This window comes from Castanea sativa, chromosome 1 (assembly GCF_040712315.1).
Source record: "Castanea sativa cultivar Marrone di Chiusa Pesio chromosome 1, ASM4071231v1".
Classification (NCBI taxonomy): Eukaryota; Viridiplantae; Streptophyta; class Magnoliopsida; order Fagales; family Fagaceae; genus Castanea; species Castanea sativa.
In genome coordinates, this window is record NC_134013.1 from 54,226,928 (window position 1) to 54,251,981 (window position 25,054).

The window sequence follows — 25,054 nt, forward strand, 5'->3', positions numbered from 1 at the left end:
GATTTGGAGAGGGGAGCCTATTCGCCCACGATTTTGGAAGAAGGATCATCAGTGGCAACTTCTTTTCCCTTAGGGTGGGAAGAACCCTCATCTTTCGCTGGTGTCATAATGGGTTATTTGACTGGAGAAGATTGGTAAGAAGGTTTTGAGAAATAATACACGATGAAGAAAAGGGAATGAAAAGACATTTTGAGCAAATGATAGGAAAGGAATGGTTTAAGTACTAATAACAATAAAGATAACGTGAAGGGATGCAATGGGTCAACCGTCAAAAGAAGCATCATATTAATGAAGTAGAGTCTATGTTTCAAAATAACTGCTAAACTGGGAAATTCAAAGAGACGACATTGTTCACAGCAAAAAAAGAAAATAAGGAGGGGCCCACTGTTCAAAAAACCCACGAAAAAAAAAGAGAGAAAAGAAAAGAGAGACTTTTTTTTGTTTGCATATAAATCGTAGAACCAGTTCATATGCTCAAGGGGCTAAATGTTGATGCCCATTTTTTTAACAAAATGGCTCAATGGCAGAAGAATCCCAACAATATGAAAGAGATGGAGAAAGAAAATAGCAAAGTAAAGACCTTTGGGCCTGTATAGCAGGAATAATGGTCCACAGGCCTACAAAATAGTAAAATAGCCTCAAAGAAAGTGAACGGGCCCAAGAGAGCTCCAAAGAATGAAGTAGTAAGCTCATGGAAATCGTAAGAAGTAGAAAGAAAGCAAAACAGGCCGAAGGAGCCCAAAGGAAGGAATTAGTAAATGGGATTGATTTGAAGGCCAATAAACCCAAAGGTAAATGATATGATAATTGGGTCGGGGAAGCCCAAAAGATTTTGCAAAAGCCCATGGAAATATAGAAAGTGAGAAATAATGAAATGGGTCAAGGATGCCCTAAAGAATGAAATGAGCTAAGGATGCCCAAGGAATAAAATGGGTCGGGGAAGCCCAAGATGTTGTATGAACTAGCCTAGCAAGAATACTGGGCAGTGCAAACCCAAAGAAGGAATAACCTATGAAACTAGCATGGTAGGCACTTTAGCCCACAAGCCCATATGTAGTACATTAAGAAAGGGTAAATGATATCATAGTGGGAACAATGCGGTGGCGTGGTAGAAGCACCAACCAGCCCACAAACAAGAGGTGAAAGGAGACATGAGCTGAATTAAAGAAGAGAAAGCCCACACCCAAGCAATGCTCAGGCCAAAGCCCAGATGTAGGCACTTTAGCCCACAAGCCCAGATGTAGTACATTAAGCAAGGGTAAATGACATCATAGCAAGAACAATGCAGTGGCGTGGTAGAAGCACCAGCCAGCCCACAGACAAAAGGTGAAAGGAGACGTAGGCCAAATTAAAGAAGAGAAAGCCCACACCCAAGCAATGCTCAGGCCAATGAAGAAATAAGACGCAAAGAATGAAGACCCAAGTACTCATCCACGCCACAAGAGTTAAACAAGCACCAGAACATGAACCGGAGTCAGACAAACCTGTAGGCAATGTCAAACGCATGAATGCCAGAAAAACAATGGACTCATATGGAAGTGGAGCATGCAAGGCTCAAGAACCACTTACCTGTACCCAAACAATACAGGGGAGGTGGGTCACAGGTCTGAGGTAAGAGAGTGTGTGGTCTAGCGGTGGGGAGAAGAAGGAGCCTATTTTGGGGTTCCTGCTCAAGCTCTTTTGGAGGAAATGTCCTACCAGGATGATATCTCACCCAAAAGATGTAAACATGAGTTGGAATCACTAGGTGCATACTATAGGGGTTAGTAAGAAAGAAACCCAGACCTTATCCGGATGGGAATGCTAAGGGAAGTAGGAAACAAATCAAAAACTAGTTTTGTCTGGAAGTGAGGCATGGCACGGCTAACACAGTGTAATGGTGGTAGCTGGGCAGCAAGCAGACCAATGGGCAATCCAAAAAGGACACCCACAATAGGCCAAAAGTAGCTAAGGGGTAAAAATGGTAAATCTTGTCACGGCATGCAGTATAAAAGGCCAAAGACATGCATAATAAATAGGGGGAACAAGAGAGAACACGGAAAACAGGGAGAAAAAAAGAAAGAAAACAAGGAAAAACAAGTAAGAAAAGAAAAACAAAGAAAACAAGGAAACCGAAAGTGAGTAAGAAAAATAGGAGTGATAGGAGTGAAAAGCATGCACCAATAAGCTACCCACTTCTCTCCCTTTCAATAGCCCACTCTCTAGCAAGTCAAGAATCTGAAATCAAGCCACTTATATCCATTTTCCAAAGTGAATATCTTCTACAGCAGGATCCTCCTCTAAGGTTACCCACATTAGAGATTGGTTCCCTTCTTGGACTTGAATCTGCCAAGGAGCTGAGTTTGTTCCTTTAGCAGACTAATCTCCTCTTCTTTTGTCATAGTTGATTAAGGACTAACACAATTTTCTTATTATTAATCTATTCATGTTATAGTCACATTATCATATTTCGCCTTTGTGGAACTGTTTAAGCATTATCATTGTTAGTAGAAAATATTTTAGTTATCCTGCCATGTTATGTTTTTCCTACTATAACATTTTTTGTAACAATATCTCCTGTCTTGAGCATGTGACACACTCAAGATTCCTGCTAGGGCTCTAACTTGTGCACAAGCTGACCTAAGGTGTGTTTCACTTAGGCTATTTCTGACTCTCCTACCCCAGAATCATAGGGCTGTAGTACGACAGGAGCGATCTAGCCCAAGACACAAAAAAGGCCAACCACACATGTCAAAGAAACATATCAAAATTTTCTTCTTGAGATGTTAGGCCTGAGTAGAATCCTTCTAGGGGACTCAACAAGTGGAATATATAAATAAATATATATATATATATATATATATATATATATATAGATAAATAAATAAATCTATACAACTTAATTTAGGTTTGAGGGAGTAAGAATGGGGAAGGGATGAGGATGGCTGATTGGATCAGTAATTGTAGAAGAAGTAGTAGAAGAAGATGACATGGTTTGACGCGGGTCTATTGCTCTAATATACCAAAATGAGAGAATAATAAGAGTTTGTGTTTTGATTTGCTTCCTTGAAAATATTCTAGGAGTTGTTGCTCTGATACTAAAGAGAGAGAATAATAAGAGTTTATGTTTTAATTTGCTTCCTTGAAAATATTTTAGGAGCTGCTACTTTTATATTTATATTATATTCAAACATAACTAGATAAATATTTGTTTTCCAGATAAATAACTATACTGTTGTACTTAGATTACATGAGAACTCTTAAGTACTATCAAATTGCTTTGAAGGTATTTATATTGCAAGAGAACTCCTAAATATTACTATCTCATTGCTTTGGAGGTTTTAGTAGTGGTGATTGATTATCATCCAATGCCTTGATTTTAGTTGTAAATAATGTTGTCTCAATAAGTTGGATCAAGTTCAATGCAAAAAGTTACTCAAGTCCAAATTAGTTCTTTTAATTTTGGTTGGCTGAATCTGGTTGTCCAACAGAAAAATCTATTTGCAATCAGTTGAAGGATCAAAGCTTGGACTCTAATATCAAAAAGATGCAAAAGAAATTTGAATAGATTCAAAAATAGAGATTGATTCATTAATTGGGAGGATGAGAAGGTACATAATCCTCGACCTTGAAGAAGAAAAATATGAACCTCAAATAAGAGCCACATAATTTGTATTCATTATACCAAACTAGTTTTATAAGGTGAAGCTTAGCTATTTATATTAGGATATAGTGTTTTCAATTCACGATTTCAGTTGTTTGCAGACCTGTGCATGTATATATTGATGTCGCTTTATATTATGAGAATAAGTTAGGTCCGGAGCTGGCGTAAAAGACACCTTTTACGCCAGCCAATCAACCAATCATGAGAAGACACATCAGCCAACCAATTTAAACTCCATACACCTTATTACATGCAATTCTAACCCAATTAAAACCCCAAATATTCCTCAAACACGTTCAAAACTTCTTCTTCAAACGGCAAACCAAGGGCAGACTCTCCTCCTCCTCCCCACAACGGAGCTTCATTTCGCCACAGTCATCACTAGAGTTATTTTTAGAGTCTCAAAAAGATGTTGAATCCGCCGTTATTCTAGTGTCACAATCTCAAGGTTTGTTTTCTCATGATTTGGTGGTTTTCCCCTATTTTTAATTTCGAAATATCAATGGGATTGGTTTTTTTTGGACGTCAATCACTTGATAATGTATGGGTTTTGTTGATTTGGTATGGGTTTTGCTGTTTTTCTTATTGGATTCTTAAATCTTAAGTGGTAGGTTCAATGGGAGGGAGATGGATTGAATATGAATGTGGTCAATTTTTCTTCATTTTTTCAGAAAATTATAAATCTTAAGTAGGTTTTGATTGGATTCTTAATCTTAAGTGGTAGGTTCAAACCCATCTGATTGTGGTTCTTCAGTGATATGAAGGAGAATAGGATTTTTCACAGTAAAAGAACAAGAACTAGAATGATGAGAATAAGATTCAGGACTTCTCTCTACTTTTTATAAAAAATTTAAATAATTACTTCCTTATTCATACTACTAATTTAGAAAATTCAAAGAGAACTTAATAGACTTTTGTTTGGAGTATTATTTTTAAGAAGCAATTAGAGTGAGGGTTGTATATAGTAGAAGTGCATAAGGATTAAAATGATGTTACTAATTTTCCGTATGAGGTGGGGGAAAATTATAGAAATTAACCAATTGCTGATTCTTTCTTAATTTCAAAGCAATAAACTTATGGTCAATCCCATTGTGCTCAAATTTCAGTTCAATCAAAAGATATGCTAATAAAAAAATTACAATTTTTACAAGCTAAAGTCATAACAGAATTTGAAGTACATTGGCAGATGCTAATGACATACTTGATACCACTTTGACAGAGTTTACTTAAAAAAAAAAAAACTGGTAATCTTTATAGATGTTCCAAATCTGTTGCTGAGAATTTCAAACTAGGATTGATGTAAAAAAAAAAAATCAGACTAGATAGATGACAGCAAGCATTATGACTTAAAGTTCACCATGAGGTTTGATATTTCTATTGCTTTGTTGTGTAGTTGTACCCTTCGTTTTGTATTGACTTCTCAAGACTCAAGTGTTTTTATTGTCTGGATTTTTCAGCTAATGTTGGCTGCAGCTTATTCTCAATTTTTTTCCCCAGCTCTGATTATTTTTCTTTTTTCCCAGCTATGATGCAGAATTGCAGATAGATGGTTTTGAATACTTAAAAGAAAACTTCCCTACTGGCTTGACTGAATTCTTGGAGTATATGGCTAGAGTTGGTGAACAATCTGTCATCCTATGCCGATGTGGATATGAAGCCTAAACATCATGTATTTTGGAGGAACAACTGAATCATTAAAACTTCTAGAAACTTTGATATGAATGTATTGTTAATTAGAAACTTTTAGAAAGAATTGTGATAGGTTTTACTTAAATGTATTTCCAATCCTACATCTTTTTGTATACCGAACCATGACAGGCTTTATTTTAAATGTATTTCCAATCCTATGATCCTCTTTTTGTACAATATATCATGACAGGTTTTATTTCAAATGAATGTATTCTGAATTAGAGACCTTTAAATAGAATTGTGACTTGTTTTTTTTTCCTAATATGTTTCCAAACCTATGTGACAGGTTTTATTTCAGATTAAATAATGGAATTAAAAACTTTTCAATTGTTGTATTGAGTATTTAAAAATCTCATGTCCTGAAACCTGCATAAGAGAGATTGGGAGGCTAGCAGAACTTCCATTAAGGTAGCAGCAACCAAAGTCAGGAAGCTTTTAACAACAACCAAAGTCAGGAAGCTTTTAACAACAACCAAAGTCAGAGGTCCGGTTGCAGACAACAAATTCAGCAGCAATTCACATACCAAGACTGGCAGCTCATCATTAAGGTAGCAGCTTCTGTCAATAGGAAATCCAAAAGGAGTGGCTATGCATTTGAAGCAACAATAATGGATGGAAGAAGCTTATTCAAAGGTGGTACTAGCTGTGGCAGGAAGACTTATGGCCTTGCTCTTTAGGATGCTGTTGGAGAATCAATCTTGAAGGCCTTGGAGCTGGGTTATAACAGATTGCTTATCTTGAATTGTTGTAAGGATCTCACACAGGTTTGCAAAAATGACAGACAACCAAGTTGGCAGCAGAAGACTATGTTTGCAGATATAAACCAACTTCGAAATCAAGGATTGCAAATAGATTTCCTTTTTGTTCCTAGTTACGTACTTAGCCATGTATCTGATTTAGCCTATATCACCACTTGTTTCCCTATTCATAAGTGCAGGCTAAATCCAAACTTTGCTACTGCTTGATGTCCTGTTTTTTGTGTATTGGTTTTATGTCTCTTAATGAATGAATGTTTTCCTTTGGTATAAAAATAAAAAAATAAAAAAAATCCCATGTTCCTTTAAAACTGAATTGTGTCAGGTTTTATATTACATGGAGAAATGAGTAAAAGTTTTTTGAGATGCGTTGATAAAATTTTCAAGTTTTATTCACCTTGTTGTAAACTAGGTGATCCTTCAACAAATTAACATTCTAATTAGTGGAAATCTATCTTAGTGGTATCTTAAGATTCAATAGAGAAATAATTGCCACTAGAAAGATCTCTAGAAGATTAGATTGTGATGCTAAAGGTATAGGTATTATTTACACAACTTCTGTAATAAGCCAATTTCCACTTGCAACATGCCATTTGCATGATTTATAATTAAATTCAGTTGTTCTCCAAAATACAAGGTTTTGCTGTGAAAAGAGCAAGAACTACAGATTGTTAAAAAGTATATAATTTCCTCATTTGAGGGTTTTATCCCCTCTATATCTATATCTATATAAATAAAAAACCAAATCTAGGAAGTGACTTTTGCTGATTCAGTTCTCCAAAATATAGGATTTTTAGGCTTCATTTCCATGCTGGTTTTGAATGACAAAGTGTTCACTAACTCTAGCCACATACTCCAAGATTTCAATCAAGATAGTAGGGTAGTTTTCCTTTAAATATTCAGAACCATCTGTCTAAATCATAGCTGGGAAAAAAACAAAAACAGAATACGTTGCAGCTAACATTAGCAAAAAAAAATTCAGACAATAAAAACACTTCGAAACCCACTTGAATCTTGAGAAGTCATTTAAAAAAAAAAGAAAAGAATGAAAAGTCATATACATCTTGAGAACACTCATTCTAACCATTAACAAAAACTCTATTGGCTATGTAATGCAAAGGGCACAACTACCAAACTTCCCACCCTTCCCCTCCAAAAAAAAAAAAAAAACCCAAAAAGAGCATTAGAAACTCTGTTTTAATCTGTGCTTCCTTTTAGTCATTCATTCTCATGTAAATTTCAGTGTTACTTAGTATAACGAATGCAGGTTTATGACTAAAAAGTTTACCCAAAAAAATAGAGTTTAGAGCTAAAAACATTATGACACATAAAGATATTATTAGTATGAACATGAGATAACATAATTATATATTATCCAGGATGACAACTGCAGGGTAGGTCACCTGCCTTCAAAACTAAAACTTTTTTTTGTTTATAAGTACCTTCAAAACTAAAACTTGCCATTTGGATGCATGATAAGAATTCATACAGTACTTAATACACTTAATCAACCTATATGGCTAACTAATGGACATCAGAAATTCACAACTTGGCCATTTCAAATCAGTTTTTCATGAATAAAAAGCCTATTAGGGAAGAACAAAAGAACAAACTTGCCAAATTATTGGATTGGCCATATCTTGATCAAAACAATTTGGGACCTATGACACCGACTCCACATCTCCAATTGAAATTAAAGCAAAAGCTTCATTAGGGAGAGAACAGGGTAGCTCAATCATATCTAATATAGAAAGCCGATTAGAACAAGCGTAGCCACACAAAAGAAGATATAACTGAATCTTGTTGTTCTTGGTTTCCATACAAAGGCATAATTTGGTTTAAGTAAATGAATGGTATGTATGTAAATATTAACATAAAGAACAATTCAACTAATTAAATGAATCCTTTCAAAAGAGCAACAGCATAGCAATACTAGGGATCCAAATACATAGGAAACCTCAACAAAAAAAAAAGTTTCATAACTTTAAAAGGAAGCACACAAAAATCATGATTTGGAACCAAAACACGATTCATAAGAACCCAGACTAGCTTGGAAAAGTACTGAAGAACCACAATCAGATGGGTTTGAACCTACCACTTAAGATAAAGAATCCAATAAAAAACTACTTAAGATTTATAATTTTTCTGAAAAAATGAAGAAAAATTGACCACATTCATATTCAATCCATCTCCCTCCCATTGAACCTACCACTTAAGATTTAAGAATCCAATAAGAAAAACAGCAAAACCCAAACCAAATCAACAAAACCCATACAAAATCAAGTGATTGACGTCCAAAAAAAAACCAATCCCATTGATATTTCGAAATTAAACCAAAGCATGAGAAAACAAACCTTGAGATTGTGACACTAGACTATCGGCGGATTCAACATTTTTTTCAGGCTCTAAAAACAACTCCGGTGATGACTGTGGCGGAATGGAGCTCCAGTGTGAGGAGGAGGAGGAGAGTCTGCCTTTGGTTTGGCATTTGGAGAAGAAGCTTTGAATGTGTTTGAGGAATATTTGGGGTTTTAATTGGGTTATAATTGCGTGTCATAAGATGTATTGAGTCTAAATGTTTTGGTTGACGTTTTGCTCCAGGATTGGCTGGTGTAAAAGATGTCTTTTACGCCAGCTCCGGACGTAACTTATTCTCTTATATTATTGTCTAAATAATTAGTTGTCTTTGTGGCCTATGGGGAATAGTGCAGCTCTTAAGTTGGCTAGACATGCCCAAAGGTGGGAGCGGAGAAATTTTGGCTTCAGAACATACCTTACTTTCTGAAAAATGTTATGGATATTTATTTTTTACTAAATGAAAAAAAGAGCTCGTAGGTGTGATTACTAGTCGTGAATGTAAATATGTAATGTGATTATCCAACCAATAGTAGAATTTGCTACTACTCAGACACGTGCTGGTTACAAATGTTATGAACATGTCTGTAAACAAAATAAAACTTCTAAATAAATTTTTTTTTTTTATTTAAAAAAAATTGCGCGCATTCATCAACGCAATGCAGCCCATTCGATTTTACACTCCGAATAATAAAGAAAGCTCAATAAGCATTACCAAGTACATAAAGCTGTCTCACAAAATGAAAAGGATGCTGAATTAATTCTCTGCTTAATTAGATACGAGAGACAATTAATAACTCAAGCAGCATAGATACACACACACACAGCTCCAATACATATGCTCATCTTTAAGCTCTAACAAACACCGTTCATCTTCTTCTTCTCCATGACGAACTTCCTCCAAACCGTAGTGATCTCCCTCTGAGTCTCTATAGCACTCTTCTTTGTAACCACAGTGACATTCTTGTCAGCATTTTCACCATTAAGTGCTATCTTAGCAGTGATCTTAGAAGGAAGAGTATCAAGTTCATGCAAAACTTTCTGGATATCAATCACAAGGCGTTCGGCAAGAGTGCGCGAAAAGTCTTCCCTTATGACAACACGAAGAACCGTCACATTTTGGGCATCAGGTGGCATGGTGTAAGCAGGCACAATCCAGCCAAAACGTCGCAAATAGTCCGACACCTCAAACTCATCATGGCAGCTATTGTTCTTTAAAGAAAAGGCCACCAATGGCACCCCATTGTCTTTTGAGACTATGTTAAATCGGCCTGTCTTCTCCAATCCAGCTTTGAGTACCAGCATGTTTTCTCGGCAATTTTCCATGACATTCTTGTATCCCTGCAGGTTAACAACAAGAACTATTAGTATGATTAATATGACACACTTAACCATTCATATTGTATTAGCTAGCAAGCTAATTATTACAGCATATATGTGCCACTTAAAGTTTAAACTACCTTTTTCTCGACAAAAAAAAAAGTTTAAACTACCTTCTTTTTCAATTTTGTAGGATATAGTTTTTTCAAATATTCCCATTTTCAAAAGGTCGAAGACAATATATCTGTTGACTAACCTCAAAACCCAAGCGAATTAATTGATAGTACTGAGCAATGACTTGACTAGAACCTGCATCATAAAGCGGACTTTAATTTAGAAGAACATATATAGGAAAACTAGCCACAGTAAAAAAAAAAGTGATTAATTCCATGTCACAAAACTTATATGAATGTATTAAACACTACAGGCACAACAATAAATTTCATGATGTTTTCACAACATTTGAAAATATATTTTGTAATTATTGAAACATCACTTTTGTATATATAAAAGACTAGTGTTAACATTATTTTTACTATACAACAATTGTAACTAGTGTGTCTAGACTTATCGACAAACCAACAAGTTAGGATAAAAAAAAAAAGTGCAATGACCAATGTGATTGTATTTGAGGGAGTTTCAAAACTTGTACGGTTAGGTTAGAAAAGAAAGTTAAGATTGATAGGGAAGTGTAATTACCTTTGGAGAAGTTGAGGGTAAAGGTGGGTTGGTCAGTTCCAAGATAATTGATATGGAAGATGAGTTCTTCTGGCAAATCGTCTTTGCTCCTCCAAATGACCCACCCAATCCCGGCATAGACAAGCCCATACTTATGGCCACTAACGTTGATGCTCTTTACCAATGGTAAGCGGAAATCCCACTCAAGCTCTGGGTAAAGAAATGGTGCAATGAATCCACCACTAGCAGCATCCACATGGATTGGAGTGTCCCATCTGCCAAATTAAAATGCAACTTATCAGAGTCAATAAATTGAACATTTTGTAGGCCTGCAATGCATGCAAACGCATGCATTCATTGACATACATTCAAAGGGAGAGAGAGAGAGAGAGAGCGACGGTTGTAGTACCCAGTTTGCTTGTTCTTTTCAACCAAGAGATCGTTTAAGAGCTTTACATCTTCAAACTCTCCGTTAAGAGTGGAACCGAGGATAGCAGCGACACAAATGGTGTTTTCATCTACCATCTCTACTGCCTTCACAGGGTCCATCACAAGGTAATCTTCTCTCAGCTTCACCTCTTTCAACTCTACTTCAAAGTATCTTGCAAATTTCTCCCAACATACCTCCATACATTAAAAAAGTAGGACATTCAGGGTATAATTACAGTAGAATTACGTATACTGTACACCTTCCCTTTTCTCATTGGAAAATTCTATAGTTTATATCAAGTTTACTACAAAAGGGCAATGAACATAATAAATAGATGAAAATTGTTAAACGTACTAAAAATTTTACTATAATAGGCTTGCAAACTAATATGATAACTATTGGTATCACTTTAATCACATCATTAAAAAATGTTAAATACCTTTTATATGATTGATAATATACATCAATTTCTAAGATTTATGTAGTGTTTTAATAGAGAAAACTTACTGTACTTCCATAATTGTTATGTCTTAAATTCACGTGACTGCACTAATCAATGAATTATATAGTTGAATTTAATTATTCTTTAAAATTGATAACATTACTGTTTCTTTTAATATAAAATTTTATTATTATACTCTCATTTCATTGGGTGAAGTGTGCACAAGAAAGACTGAAAGTCTCTCTCATTGGCTCAAAATGATCATTATTCATACCTGGACATTGGCCCCAGTGACAATGTTGGGTTTGTCATAAGGTTTTCCCTCTGCTTTCCTCTTGTTCTGCCACTTCCTTTTGAATGCTAACCCAGCCAACATTATGGCCTCAGATGACCCCACCGTTCCTACTCCAACTGCAGCCTCTGCTTCTCCCAGTGGTGCATTAAAGAGATGCGCTATCATGTTAACACACCGATTCTGCATGTATGCATATAAAATTCGAAAGGTTAGGTCCATTTCACAAAGTTGCTGGCTTTTGCTTTAAGCATATCTTTCTGTCACTTTTATTATTTAATTGATAGGCTTAAAGAAGCCCTGGAATCTAATCTAAGCTGTTTCCCAATACAAATGCAGAAGGATCTTGAAGATCTTGAAAATTTAGAGCCATATGATAAGCCATCGTTCATGCTTAATGAATAAGACTCTTTTCTTGCTTCCCCATGATTACATATTTCTTATAAATCATGATTAAGTTCTAATTCCATTTGATGGATATTTTTATGTTTAATAAAGTGAAGATATTGTGCCTAAAAGGTTGCTTTAATTGCGAGTAGTCCAAATAAGATCTACAAAAACAAAAACAAAACTCAGCTTGCCTGCCAGTGAGAACTTTAAATAGAGCTTGTGACTGAGCATTATATATTTTACTGAATACGGTTTTTAATTAACCATCACAAAGTAGATTTTTTCTTTCTTTCTTTCTTTCTTTCTTTTGCTGAATACTTTAAAGCTGAACTGTTATTGATGTATACTGAATGCTATTTTCCAAGAAGGTTAGACTCATCCAACAGAAATTAGTTAACATTTTTTTTTTTCTTTTTTAAACAGACACATGAAAAAAGAAAGCATTTTAAAGAGATCGTATGGAAATACTTATATTCTTTTTTTCTTTGAATAAAAGTGATTTTATGTTTGATTTACGTCGTATTTTGTCTTAGGCCTCAAGGTTGGTCATTGGTGACTTGGTACTACCATCGTTTTCTTGAGTAAAGATAGGGTCAAATGTTAAGCCAAGTATATGTTTGGTGTCTTTGGAATTGGACCATTAAGATTTATCAGGTTGTGGTTAATGTTCTTCTATGTTCATGAAATTTCATTTCGTTGGACCAAAAAATTAAAGTGGCACCTTTATTTTGTATGGCTTAATGTATGTAATCCAAGGTTTTAAAAGTATTATACTGCCAAGAGCCTAGTAGCTTCTCTAAAAAAAAAAAAACTCTAATTTTCATTAGGAGAGCTAGAATCCAATTTCTCCTCTCCAATTAATGTAGCTATCAATTTATATTTATATATATATATAAAAGGGGGAAAAAAAAAAAAAGAGTTATACATAATTAAGGAGACAAGGAGGGGAGGGCATCTAGATCAATTCACTTCTCTTTTTTCTTTTTTAATTTTGTGATAATAACCTCTTATCCTAGATATCAAAATATCAACACCCGAGATAAGCTACGAAATTCATCAAAAGCTGAAACAAAGCTTAACAAAAAGACAAAGTCCCAATCATATGAAACGCTTTTAATTCATAGAGAATAGAATTTTCGGGGAACAAGATCTTCTCCAGTTCATCCATTTCATTCATTTCACGGTTAAAATTTTATTTTTTAAAGATATAATAGTGTATAAACTATATGTAATTTAAGTTTTAATTAACATATTAGACTACATTTTTAGATTTGTAAAATATATAATAAACCAAGAAATTGAACCATTTCAAATGGAGACGATCCTTTCCTAATTCGAGGATGTGCAAGCCAAACATTCATTTATGTGTCACATTTGCCATTTTTTCTCATAAGTTTATTTATAAAAAAATTTATAATAAAAAAACATGTATAGAAAGAAAAACACATCACGGCCTAATCACAAAGTCTACATATCTAAACAACTTTAAAGCTAACTCTACAAACAAAGATGATAAAATTTTGATAGATTCCTTTCTTGATACATTTAAGTTTTTTTTTTTTTTTCTGAGAAATTAGTACATTTAAGTTTTGATATGAAAAATTAAATATTAAAGGATTCAAATCAATATAAACACCAGCCTACAAAAAGAGATTCTATATAAGCTCCCTTTTGGTAATAATTAATCAAGTTTCTCCAACATCATCAAATGTGTCAATATTATATCATACTGAATGTACTCCTAGTTTAGAGTACTAAATAATTACTCTTTACAAGTCATCAATAGACTATAAGGGTGCTCAAGCACCTAAGAAAACCAACTCATGACTCATGAGGCCAATCCAAATTCCAAACCAACCTGAATTGGATCAAACAATTTTTTCAGTTTGTTCGATCAGAGACAAGTTTTACAATGTCAAACCCGACCATTTTCAATCAAAGCATAGTTCCTATTCCTATAAACCCGAACCCGATGCACCTACCTCAATTGATGAGTTCGCATATTGTTTAAACACCACCCCAAACATTATTCTTCCTTTTCTTTTTGTCCCTTAACAAAGATCTATTCTGAGATTTAACAGAGACTTTAAGATCTCTAGCAGATTGGATAGATATCTCAAGAAACCCATCAAATTTGCATCGATCTTAATCTCCATAAAACTTGACCACAATAGCACTTAAACTAGAAAACGACTGTTTGGACCAACCTGACCTCTAACATAACCACAGTGGATCAGTCGATAAGCCATGGTTTCTTAATCAGTATTGGTTGGATTGATATTCAACCTGTTGTAATTAGATCGATTGATAAGTTGACACTAAACCTAAGTCAGATTGACCTATGGGCCCTATGAGCACCCCTCGTATCATTCCTTTGCTCATTATGTTTTCTCTTACTAATTTGTATCTACGTGGAAACTCTTGTATGTGGCTTAGCACTCACTGAATTCAAACATTATATCAAAATTCTTTTTGTCCTGGTTCCTTAATTATAGAGCATCTGGTGTATAATAATATATTAAAAAAAATGTAAAATATATACAGTTTTATCTAAAAATGATCCACATCAATCTATGTATAATTGTGTAAATGTACAAGTTTGCTACAATAACTCGTGTAAATTTACATTAACACTATTCATTTTGTTCTTAGTTGTTTATTCTTTCTTTATATATTTTGAGGATAAAAGAAGATAATAGATGGTGGTTGTTATGCGAAAAGGAAAATAAACAATTTTAAAAAATCAAGAAAATTTGATATTTTAGTGAAATGTAGTGTAAAATAAATAATTTGATTAAGTTTTTAAAAAAATAAATATGTAAAATAGAGAAAATAAGCTCTTATGTTAAAATAGACAAAATTTTTTGCAAAAACTGATAAGAATGCTCTAAAATCGTAATCCAAAATCACTTCAAAAAAAAAATAGAAGTAATAATAGCTCTAGAGACACTTCAATTTTTAAATATATATATATATATATATATATTTTTTTTTTATATATTTTTTAATTATCAATAAAAATTAATCAATTCAACTGTTTTAGAAATTATTGTGAATAGAACATAATTCCAAAGGTGAAGACAGATCACATGGTCGGAACTTGCAAGAAGTCCCAAAAAAGCTGTTTATTTTCAAACTTTGGAAATCATGCAAATATCCCACTGAGAGGTCAGTGTGAAAGATTGGCGGTAGCCAGTACTAGGCAGTTTCAAAATGATGATAATTGATGAGGGATTATTTTGTCAAATACATAACTATTGGATTTGAATGATCAATTCGGGACCAGACATCTACGTGTAATTAACAGTGTGTGGATCAAAAAAGAAAATGAGAATACAGGGCCCGTGGGCCGTGACTCATGTCTCATGATAAGGCCGAAGCTCCCTCTGCCAGAAAACGAGCACCGTGCTTTTAATGGCCATCATTCTTGCCCGTGACTCGTGAGTGAGCGGCAAGCCACTTTTGTTTGTAGTTTGTAGTTTGTAGTTTGTACTTTGTTTACTGTCGTTTTTTTGTTTCCACCCGAAGTATAACTACTAAACTAAAAGTAAACAAGTCATAAGGTTTAAAAACATTATTTTTTTTTTTTAGTCCTTTTTTAAGACAAACTTTCCTCCTTTTTTTTTAAGGCTGTATGCTTTGATTAGCTTTAATGAAAATAATCTCTTCTTAAAAAAAAAATGAAATCTAGAGTTCATCGTATAATTGCATCAGATCCATTTAAATGATACACATGTCATCATTCAGATGAGTTTAGTGTAACTAAACATTAAACTCAATCTCTTACTTCTAAGGATGTATATGAGTTGGGTTAGATTTTTTCAACCCAATTTACTATAGTGAGTTAAAAAAATATTCAACCCAACCTAATTCATAAGATATTTATTAAATGAGAAAATTGTATTATCTTAAATGTGACATAAATTCATTAAACTTCAACCACTAACTTGTGTTCATTAGCGGTGATGAATTTTGCCGTCACTATTGTTAAGTCAAATAAATTGTAGTTGAAACTTGAAAGTATGGCACAAGAAAAAGAGTGGGCCCGACGCTTAGTCTATCTAAATAAAGGCAGCCCACATTCCGCCGAGCAGTTTCACCCACTTCCAAGTTCCTACAATTAGTGTAGGTGGAAAGTCCAATAACTCGACAAATTGGCGGACGGTGATGAAAAATGACAATAAAACTTTGTTTGAGTCAAGGCAGGGTCCACTCATCACTGCACCTCGTGGCGTCAATCTCGCCCATGCTTATGTCTACGCGTCTATCCTAAGGACCTATAAAGGAATAAAGGATTGGGTCGGTTCCAATTTAGAAATCAATAAGTACTGTAATTCTTTTTCTTTTCCTTTTCCTTTTTTTTAATTATTAACTATGATGGTTCTTTATTGTTCCGATTAGTATTTGATGTAAACGAAATTTCAACTCTATATCTTTCATTTCTCTAAAAAAAAAAATTTATCAATTAAATTAATTGTAATAAACTATAATGCTAAGGTATTACCTAATTGTTTCCGTGTAACTGGAAAAGAGGATTTTGTGAACTATAATGCTACCAAAGGCAATTGGCTATTGATTACAAAACTGTAACTTATGCTTCTTTGTGTTAGCACAGAGACTAGTGAATAAAAAAAAAAGTAAATCCAGTGATAACCCTAGATTAGAACTAGCAAAAAAATTAGTACTAACAATAATTTGCCACATAAAATTTATTGTGAAATTATTGTGTACATAGCATTACTCATAAATTTATTCACAAAAATTCTAAGATATATATCAATAATTAAATTAACACATCTAAAACATATTTGAAGCACAGATTCTTAACTTTGAACTATATGATGAGACACCATATAAATTATTGTGTATATCATGATGCATCATGCATGTTTTAATTATCCTTTCGTAATTCTGTCTTTTTACCTAAAACATATATATCCTTTCGTAAAATAAGCTTATATTATTTTATTCTCTGTATTTTTTTGAGAAATGTATATATATTGAGAAAACTATTTTATTCTATTTGAAGTTTTTTTTTTTTTTTTTTTGAGAATCATTCTGTCTGAAGTGTAAGTATAGTAAGTAAAGAAACAGACCACATAAATAGAAGAGTCGACATGTCAGCACCTGTTTTTTTAGAAGATAGTTATTCAAAAAGAAACAGACAAATATTATTTTAGTTCAATGATGTTAACATATTGTTTAATTTAATCAAAACCCTTCATCTGAAGGCTAGAATTATTTCAGATGAATATATATTTAAAGTCTTTTACTAATTATTAAGTCAATTGGGACCTAAATGTGATGGATCAAGATCTTTAAATATAGTAAGCAATACGGCAAAAACATATACTTTTGTGCCCTGTCAGTGATCGCATCCAGCGACAACAAATGGGTTTGAAACTATCAAATTCAAAATAAAGCGAAACCGTGTGCTATTTTTCATCACAAACCTTCACCTCGACATCCTAACTACTCTAGAATTTCGCATCTTGTCAACACAAATTTCAAGTTACCTAACCTCTTTCTAATTTATAAAAACAGAAATAGAGAAATGACAAATTAATTAAATGCATGTAAAAAATCAGTAGTAAATCAATTTAAAAAATAAAAAAGACTTTATTGTAACAATATATTTATTAATAAACCATTTTAAAAAGTAAAAAAAACTTGCCTGAAAAAAAAAAAAAAAAAAACTTGCCTGGAGTTCAGTAGTGACGGGATACTCATCCATGTCGACGTAATTCTTGTTAATGGAAGCCATGATGAGCTTATCACATTCCGGCTCCATCCACGTGGTCACGAATGAGGCTAAGTTTAGCCTTGGATTCCCATCCAACATCAACTCATCGTTAATGATCTGAAATGCTGCCTCCTTAGGGATCGAGTTCTCCGGCATTTTGAATCTAAACCACAATCATATGCATATCACAATACATGTTACGTGCCCATCATATGTGTATATATGTTTTTCTAATCAAAGTGTGATTATAATTAAGATGAGACAGATCTAAGTATATAAATAAATGTGATTGAAGTATCCATAATTGAATATAGTTCGATCAAATGAAAAAAATAAAAAGAAAAAAAAAGAGAGAATTGAAGTATGTAATGGATTAGAAGGCATAGAAGCAATATATGATATTAATTATCACCTAGGGAATGAGGCCCGAACATATCGAGATGCAAAGGTTGAGTGAATGGTGAAATCATCAGAATTTGATGTTGCTTTGGAGATAACCATGGTGCACAAAGGAGAAAGTGTATGAGGGAGAGAGAGATGAACTGAGGAATTGGGCAAAGCTAAAGGACTTTTTTTTTTTTTTTTAAAGAAAAAACTAAAGGACTTAAAATAAAGTTATAGAAGAGTGGTGGGGTTTGCATTAAATAACCCATCAACCAGTGATCAACAGATGCGTGTAGTGTTCATTAGTTTGGATGAGTGAATTACGTGTAGTTCAAAACAGAAATATCCATCTATAATAATATAGAATTGATGAAGCCGACTAACTTTGAATTCCACGTCTTATGGCTTCTAATTTTATACACTTCTTTATTTCAATATATGTTTTGTATTTAATGACATTATTTTATATTTAAACCTTTTAATATGAGAATTAAACCTTTCATTAAAATCTCGCCGTTTCGTAATTTCTTTTAATGGTAATATATATATATATATTCATACAAACTAAATCCAAATAAATGTTTATCAATAACTAACTTAATTATCAAATTCTATCTATATATATATATATATATATATATATATATATATATATATATATATATATATATTAAATTTAGCTATAAGAGTTATAAAAAGAGAAATGCTAAACTATGTTATTTTAAATTATTTTTATGATTGATTTTCCAAAAAAAAAAAGTATAATTCACAATCCTTTCAATAAGGCAACCCAATACTAAATATGATTAAATTAGGTTAGATTTTCTCTTAAAAAATTAAAAATTTTAATTAAATTAAACAAGTTCTTTTCTACAAAATCTCTAAATTTTTTATTTATTGATATTTATTAAATATATATCATACATCATTTTTTTTGTTAAACTGTCTTGTGCATTGCACAAGTTAGCAAACAAGAAACCATCAAGCATTCTATAATATAGCGTTTTTTCTCATCTTTTTTTATTCATGTGATGTTAAAAGTGAAATTACATAGTTTCTCCAAAAAAAAGATGGAATTACATATATTTTGGATTTTATGTATTTCTGCAATAGATGGATTAATTTTAAAAAAATTACGTAAGCAATATATATTTAATGAATATTTTTAAACTATCTAAATAATTAGTAAACTACTTGAAATTTAACTTAATTTTATTCAAACTAAATTAAATATTGTAATAACCACCATTAATTGACTTAGTGATTCCTCAAGCCTCTTAATATCCATAAAGTCATGGGTTGAAAATCTCTAACCACTATCTCAGACCTAGGCAATTGGTCCTTATAATAACACACACCCAAGAGAACGATACTATATCCAAAAAATAAAAAATCTCAAAAGTTTCAAACTTTTAACTTTAGGCCATATAACCAATAACCAAAGTACCAACAACACAACCATTTTGAGTACTTTAATACATCCATTGAATGTAATACTAGTCCAATACGTAATTATTTTGGACATGTGTACCTACGCATAAAGCCAAAGTCTTGTGTTAATGAATGCCTTTCATTTTCCATCTTTTCTTCTTTGACCCCCATTTCTCACCCAAGTTCTCTTTAATTTGCCGTACGCGGCATGCTTCTAAATTTTATTTTATTTTTAATTCAAAAGTTAGGAATGAGAGATTTTAAATCATATATATATTTCCTTAGGAGATGCATACAAGGCTCTTAGTACTTTTTATTTATTTATTAATATTCTCTTAGGGCTTCTTAATTCTTATGAATGAACTATGAAGTTAAAATCATAGGAAACACTTGTATTTTTTGTTATTGATTTAATTGTCTGCATTTTCAATAATGTTCCAATTTTTTTAAGGACATCAAAGGATAATGACGCAATTTTGTCTGTGTACTGTGAATGAGTAATTAACAAATAAATACATAAAAAACCTCATAATATTAGAGACCATATTTCGTTTTGTTTTCTTCCGTCCTGCCGATTATAAATCCATGGGATATGACGTTTTACATGTATTCCAAATTCATTTTCTCTATTGGATATAGATTTTTCATTTTATCAATTTTAGAGTTTTGTTTATGTTAGTGAAGAGTTAGGTGAAGGTTTTGATGCCTAAATTTAATTCCGCAGATCGATGATGGCGAAATGTCTACATTAGATCAGATGCCATAAATATAGTTTAATAGCGTGAAAGAATGTTGTAATATGAATTATAGGAAGTTGGGAAGGTTCAACTAGTCCGGTGCACAAACTATTAGGAATTAGGTGAAGGTTTTGATGCCTAAATTTAATTCCGCAGATCGATGATGGCGAAATGTCATAAATTAGATCAGATGCCACTAAATATAGTTTAATAGCGTGAAAGAAAGTTGTAATATGAATTATAGGAAATTGGGAAGGTTCAACTAGTATGGTGCACAAATTATTAGGTACTGAAGAACTAATGCACTAGACCCGTTGAGTTTTTAAATTTCAATGAGTTTAATGCAGATGAGTACTAAACCCAACTCTTACCAGGGTACAAAAGACTAAAGACGGGTGCCATAAAATTTTGAACCGACTCTAAGGAAAAGAAAAATCACCAAGAAAGCTGGGTGAGGTTACTAGAGAGATGGTATGGGAGTTGCCAGGTTGGACTAGCTCAATGACCATGACATAAACCTATATTTTTTATTTAGATAAATTTATAAACAGAGTATTGGGTAAAGAAAGAGAATAGGATTCCTTGACGACGTAACTTTGCTCAAGTTATTTTTATATTTTTACACAATTTTTAGGGTATGTTAGATCTTGTTTTCAAAAAAATAATTTAATAATTTTTCAAATTAAAAAAAATATATATCAACATGATTATTTCAATAATTTTTTTCCTTAAATTTAAAAAAAAAAAAGCATGTTTGGTTACTGTTTTTAAAAATATATATATGTATAAAACAATTAGACAAGTGCAAAAATGAATTACCAAATGTATTGTCAAAGGAATTTGAAAAAAAGAAATCTCAAAGGCTAAAATAGTACATAATTTTTACTATTTAGTTAATATCAAAAGTATGTTTTCTAAAACTTTTTGGCTTTCAGTTCAAAGAAAACAAACCGTTGACAATATCAACTTTGTAAGTTATCTTTATGTACTTTGAAAACAAATTAAAATCTGTGTTTGGAAACTTCCAACCAGATAGTGTTGATTCACTTTTATCTTCTTAATTTGAGAATCATCTAGTTTCAAGATTAATTATACATAAAATCAAAACCTTAAAACGCATATAGTAGTGCATTTTTTCACTATTTTTATTTATATGTATATATGATCTGGTATGCTAACATCTTAGAGATAGAGTTCTCAAACAACATAGCGTCGATGATATGAAACAAAACAATCATAACACCAGGTTATCACAAAAACCTGCTTTTAATTACTAAATCTCATTCAATCAAAGGGGAAAAAAAAATATATATATATATATATATATAATATGAACAATTTAATGGATCAGAAAGCTTAGTAATGAGATTAATTACCTGGGAAGGGCGGTCCTAACATAGCGAGAAGCGAAGGTTGAGTGAATGGATTCATCGGACTTTGAAAAGGTGTTGGAGAGAACCATGGTGAAGAGAGAGAGAGAAACAAAGAAAAGTGTGAATGAGAAATGTGAAGGAGGAAGAAGAAGCAAGAAAGGGGTGAGGAAGACGTAGGGAGTTCAATAAAGTATGAGGAGAAATAGTCACGTTTGACGCGCTTCCCACTTTCCCACTGCACCTTCTTTTTTCTTTTTTCTTTTTTTTTATTTTATTTTTTTTTAATCCTATGTTCATGTTCTATGAATTCTCCCATTAGGCATATGCACAGTACTTTTAAGCATGAACAATAATTTTTATTGTTTTCAACAAAATAAATAATATCTAAACGCACACTAAAAATAAACATTATTTACTTTCTTCAAAGCAAAGATAAATTTAATTACTCCACTTATTTCTTTCTAAAGTGGCACATGGAGCCATCATGGAATACGTATAATGTAAAGTTGCTTAATTTATATATATATATATATATATATATATATATATTTGTTATGCAAATGGGAATCTAGTTCATCTTTTCGTCTAAAGGTCAGTCTTTCTCTTTGAAGGTTTCTAGCTTGAACTTGTTGGAAAGATTCCAACTAGGCCAATCAAATGAGCTGTTAGCCCTTGGGTGAGTGAATCACATGTAAGTGTAACATAAATAGAACTCCGAAAGTAATGCTATGCTTTACATATTAGTAAAATTCAACATATTGTTACCGCCGCATACTTTTGGTGCGATGATCACTTCACAAGTATAAGTGTTTGTGAGGTGTACGGGGCAAAATTCAGGATTCAAGTCTCCAGAAGAGAGTTTCACACACGTATACACTTAGGCTAGAAGTAGAAATTCTATTTTATATAAATAAAAAAAATATGTTATCAACGGCGGAGCCAAAAATTTATATCTGGGGGGCCAAACATAAAATTAGACAACTAATTTTTTTTTTATATGTATATTAATTATATCTATACTAATAATAATATACATACAATTTAATAATCAGAAAAGTATATTATTTCCGAATTACCGTCTTTTTAAATAAATAAACGAGATAATAGTCTTAAACTTGTCCATGAACCTAGATTTTTCAAATTAAATTATCACCATTAAATATAATGACTAAATTTTAAAAAGTGCTAATAATAATTTAAAGATTGCTAAACAAAAGACAAACAATCATTCAAATTTTAATACATAAAAAAATTAATAAACTACAACCAAATACATGTTATATTATTTTATCTGTAAAGAAATAGTATAATTTAATCGGATACATTTATAATATTATGATATATTGATTATTTTAAAAATAAATAAACATATGAGAAAAGTCAAAAGAAACAAAATAAAAATAAATTAAATGTACCTAGAAAAATGGGAGTAGCCTACAGGGCTACACGCTTTTGTAGAAAGAATTTTAATCACACACATGGTTGTCTAGTGGAGGACGATAAGGATTGAGGTCTGCAACTATTTATTCACATGTTTTATTACATTGTAAATGACGAAAAATTAGATGGAGCAGTGAGAGAATGAGAGTTGAGATGCCAGAGGGAGGCAAAGAGAGCAAGAGAGAGATTAACCTGTGGTGTGCCAAAACAAAGCCTTCTTGCAGCCTTGCTCCTTCAATCTTTCTGCTGTTGTGACACTAGTTAGCCCTATAAGTGTTTTTTTTTTCCCCTTTTATTTGTTGAAATAATTGCTAGAGAAGTGCTACATCCAAAATATATCTATAACAATAATTTTACAAAAAAATTTTAAGTGAAAAGTTGCTATTAGTTCTAATTTTAACACGCAAAAAACTTTTTTACTCACCTGTAACAACCAATAACCTGTCACTTAAAATTTGTTGTAAATATATTGTCAAAATGTTATAAAAATATTGTGAATATACAATTTCTCTATTAAAATAACTCTACTATATATACATATAGTGGCGGAGTCAGAATTTTAGTTTAGGGGGGGCAAGATCAAAAGACAATAATAAAAAAATAACCTAACATTATTAATTGATATTAATAATAAAATTATAAAAAAACAATAATTGTCATACAAAGCCTATCAAAATTAAACAATTGTAAAATAAATAAACAATTGTAAAACATCTAATTCATAGTTATTGATGATCAATCATCAAAGTAAGAGATTAATCTATGTACATAAGGTTTAGAGATCTAATTTGATTCCTCAAAATAAATTGTGGAAATAAATTTCAACTTTTCTCTATTCTTTTAATTATTTAAAATTTTGGATTTATGGTAGAAACTCAAATTTTGAAACTACCAAAATGCAAGAGATGGAGGAGGAAAAAGTAATGGACATTTTAATGCTTTAGTACCATACAAGATATTATTAGGTGTAATTAGAGCTCCATGGGCAGAACTTCAAACAATAAAAGAAGGAAATTTAGGTAAGTGAAAAAAGAAAATGATAAAAAGAGTAAATATTGGTCAAAAGTGTAAACAGCTTTAACAAGTTTAGTTTGGTCGCATTTATCTCATGTCAAATTGTTTAAAGTGGAAGGAGTTGTTTTTGTTACACCACAAAATCTCAAAATATTTTTTACAAAAAATTGAGGTGCTAGTACATCATTGGTCAGAATAAAATAAAATAAATTATTTTGAAATTCATCTCAACCAAAAATAAGAGTAATATGAAAATATTGTGAGATTTTGTTGTGTCTATAAACTTTTTCAATTGAAAATTTTGTTATTTTATTATTTATTACATGTCACGTACAGTTTGTTTAGGAAAATTGTTTCTTTGTTTTTCTATTCTATGTCAGGAGCTAACTCACCTTACATAAGCATCTATATATATATATATATATATATATATATATATATATAATGGACTTTTTGGGACAAGTCAGAGGGGGCAGGTGCCCCCCCTTGCCCCCCTCTGGCTCCGCCCCTGTATACATACTAATTTTTTCCCAAAACTTTTGGGGGGACCAAGGCCCCTTGGTCCCAATGTGGCTCCGCCACTATATGTAATTAAGGCTAATTTTTTTTCCAACACTTTTGGGGGGACCAAGGCCCCTTGGTCCCAATGTGGCTCCGCCACTATATGTAATTAAAGAAGAAATGATGGATACTCAAGGCCATTAGATATAGATATGACAGCACCTACAAAGTCATAATCTCAATATTTTAGAATCATATATGTGCATCCTCAACGTATCAAAAAAATTATATAAATAGAAATTTTAATGTTAGAAACAAAAAATGTGAAGATGCTATTTTTGCCTTTATATTTTGAGATCATTGTTAATTTGATCCCCTACATTTTGATAATAGTTAATTTGATATTTTATATTTTTAACTTGCAATCAATTTGGTCC

General features: G+C 32.2%; 1 protein-coding gene across 2 annotated transcripts; it reads right to left on the bottom strand.

Moving 5' to 3' along the window:
- Positions 1-9,045: 9,045 nt before the first annotated feature.
- On the bottom strand, positions 9,046-21,876 carry LOC142610268 (glutamate decarboxylase 1). Of its 2 annotated transcripts, none has more exons than XM_075782054.1 (7): positions 21,666-21,876; positions 17,702-17,900; positions 11,587-11,793; positions 10,850-11,064; positions 10,462-10,715; positions 10,019-10,071; positions 9,046-9,783 (listed from the first exon to the last, which is right to left on the bottom strand). In XM_075782054.1, exons 1-7 carry the CDS (start codon positions 21,749-21,751, stop codon positions 9,298-9,300), a joined length of 1,500 nt encoding a protein of 499 aa, XP_075638169.1. In that variant the 5' UTR covers positions 21,752-21,876; the 3' UTR covers positions 9,046-9,297. The 2 variants fall into 2 exon arrangements, with proteins under 2 accessions (XP_075638169.1, XP_075638160.1); XM_075782045.1 differs by lacking the exon at positions 21,666-21,876 and adding an exon at positions 18,150-18,349.
- Positions 21,877-25,054: the final 3,178 nt, after the last annotated feature.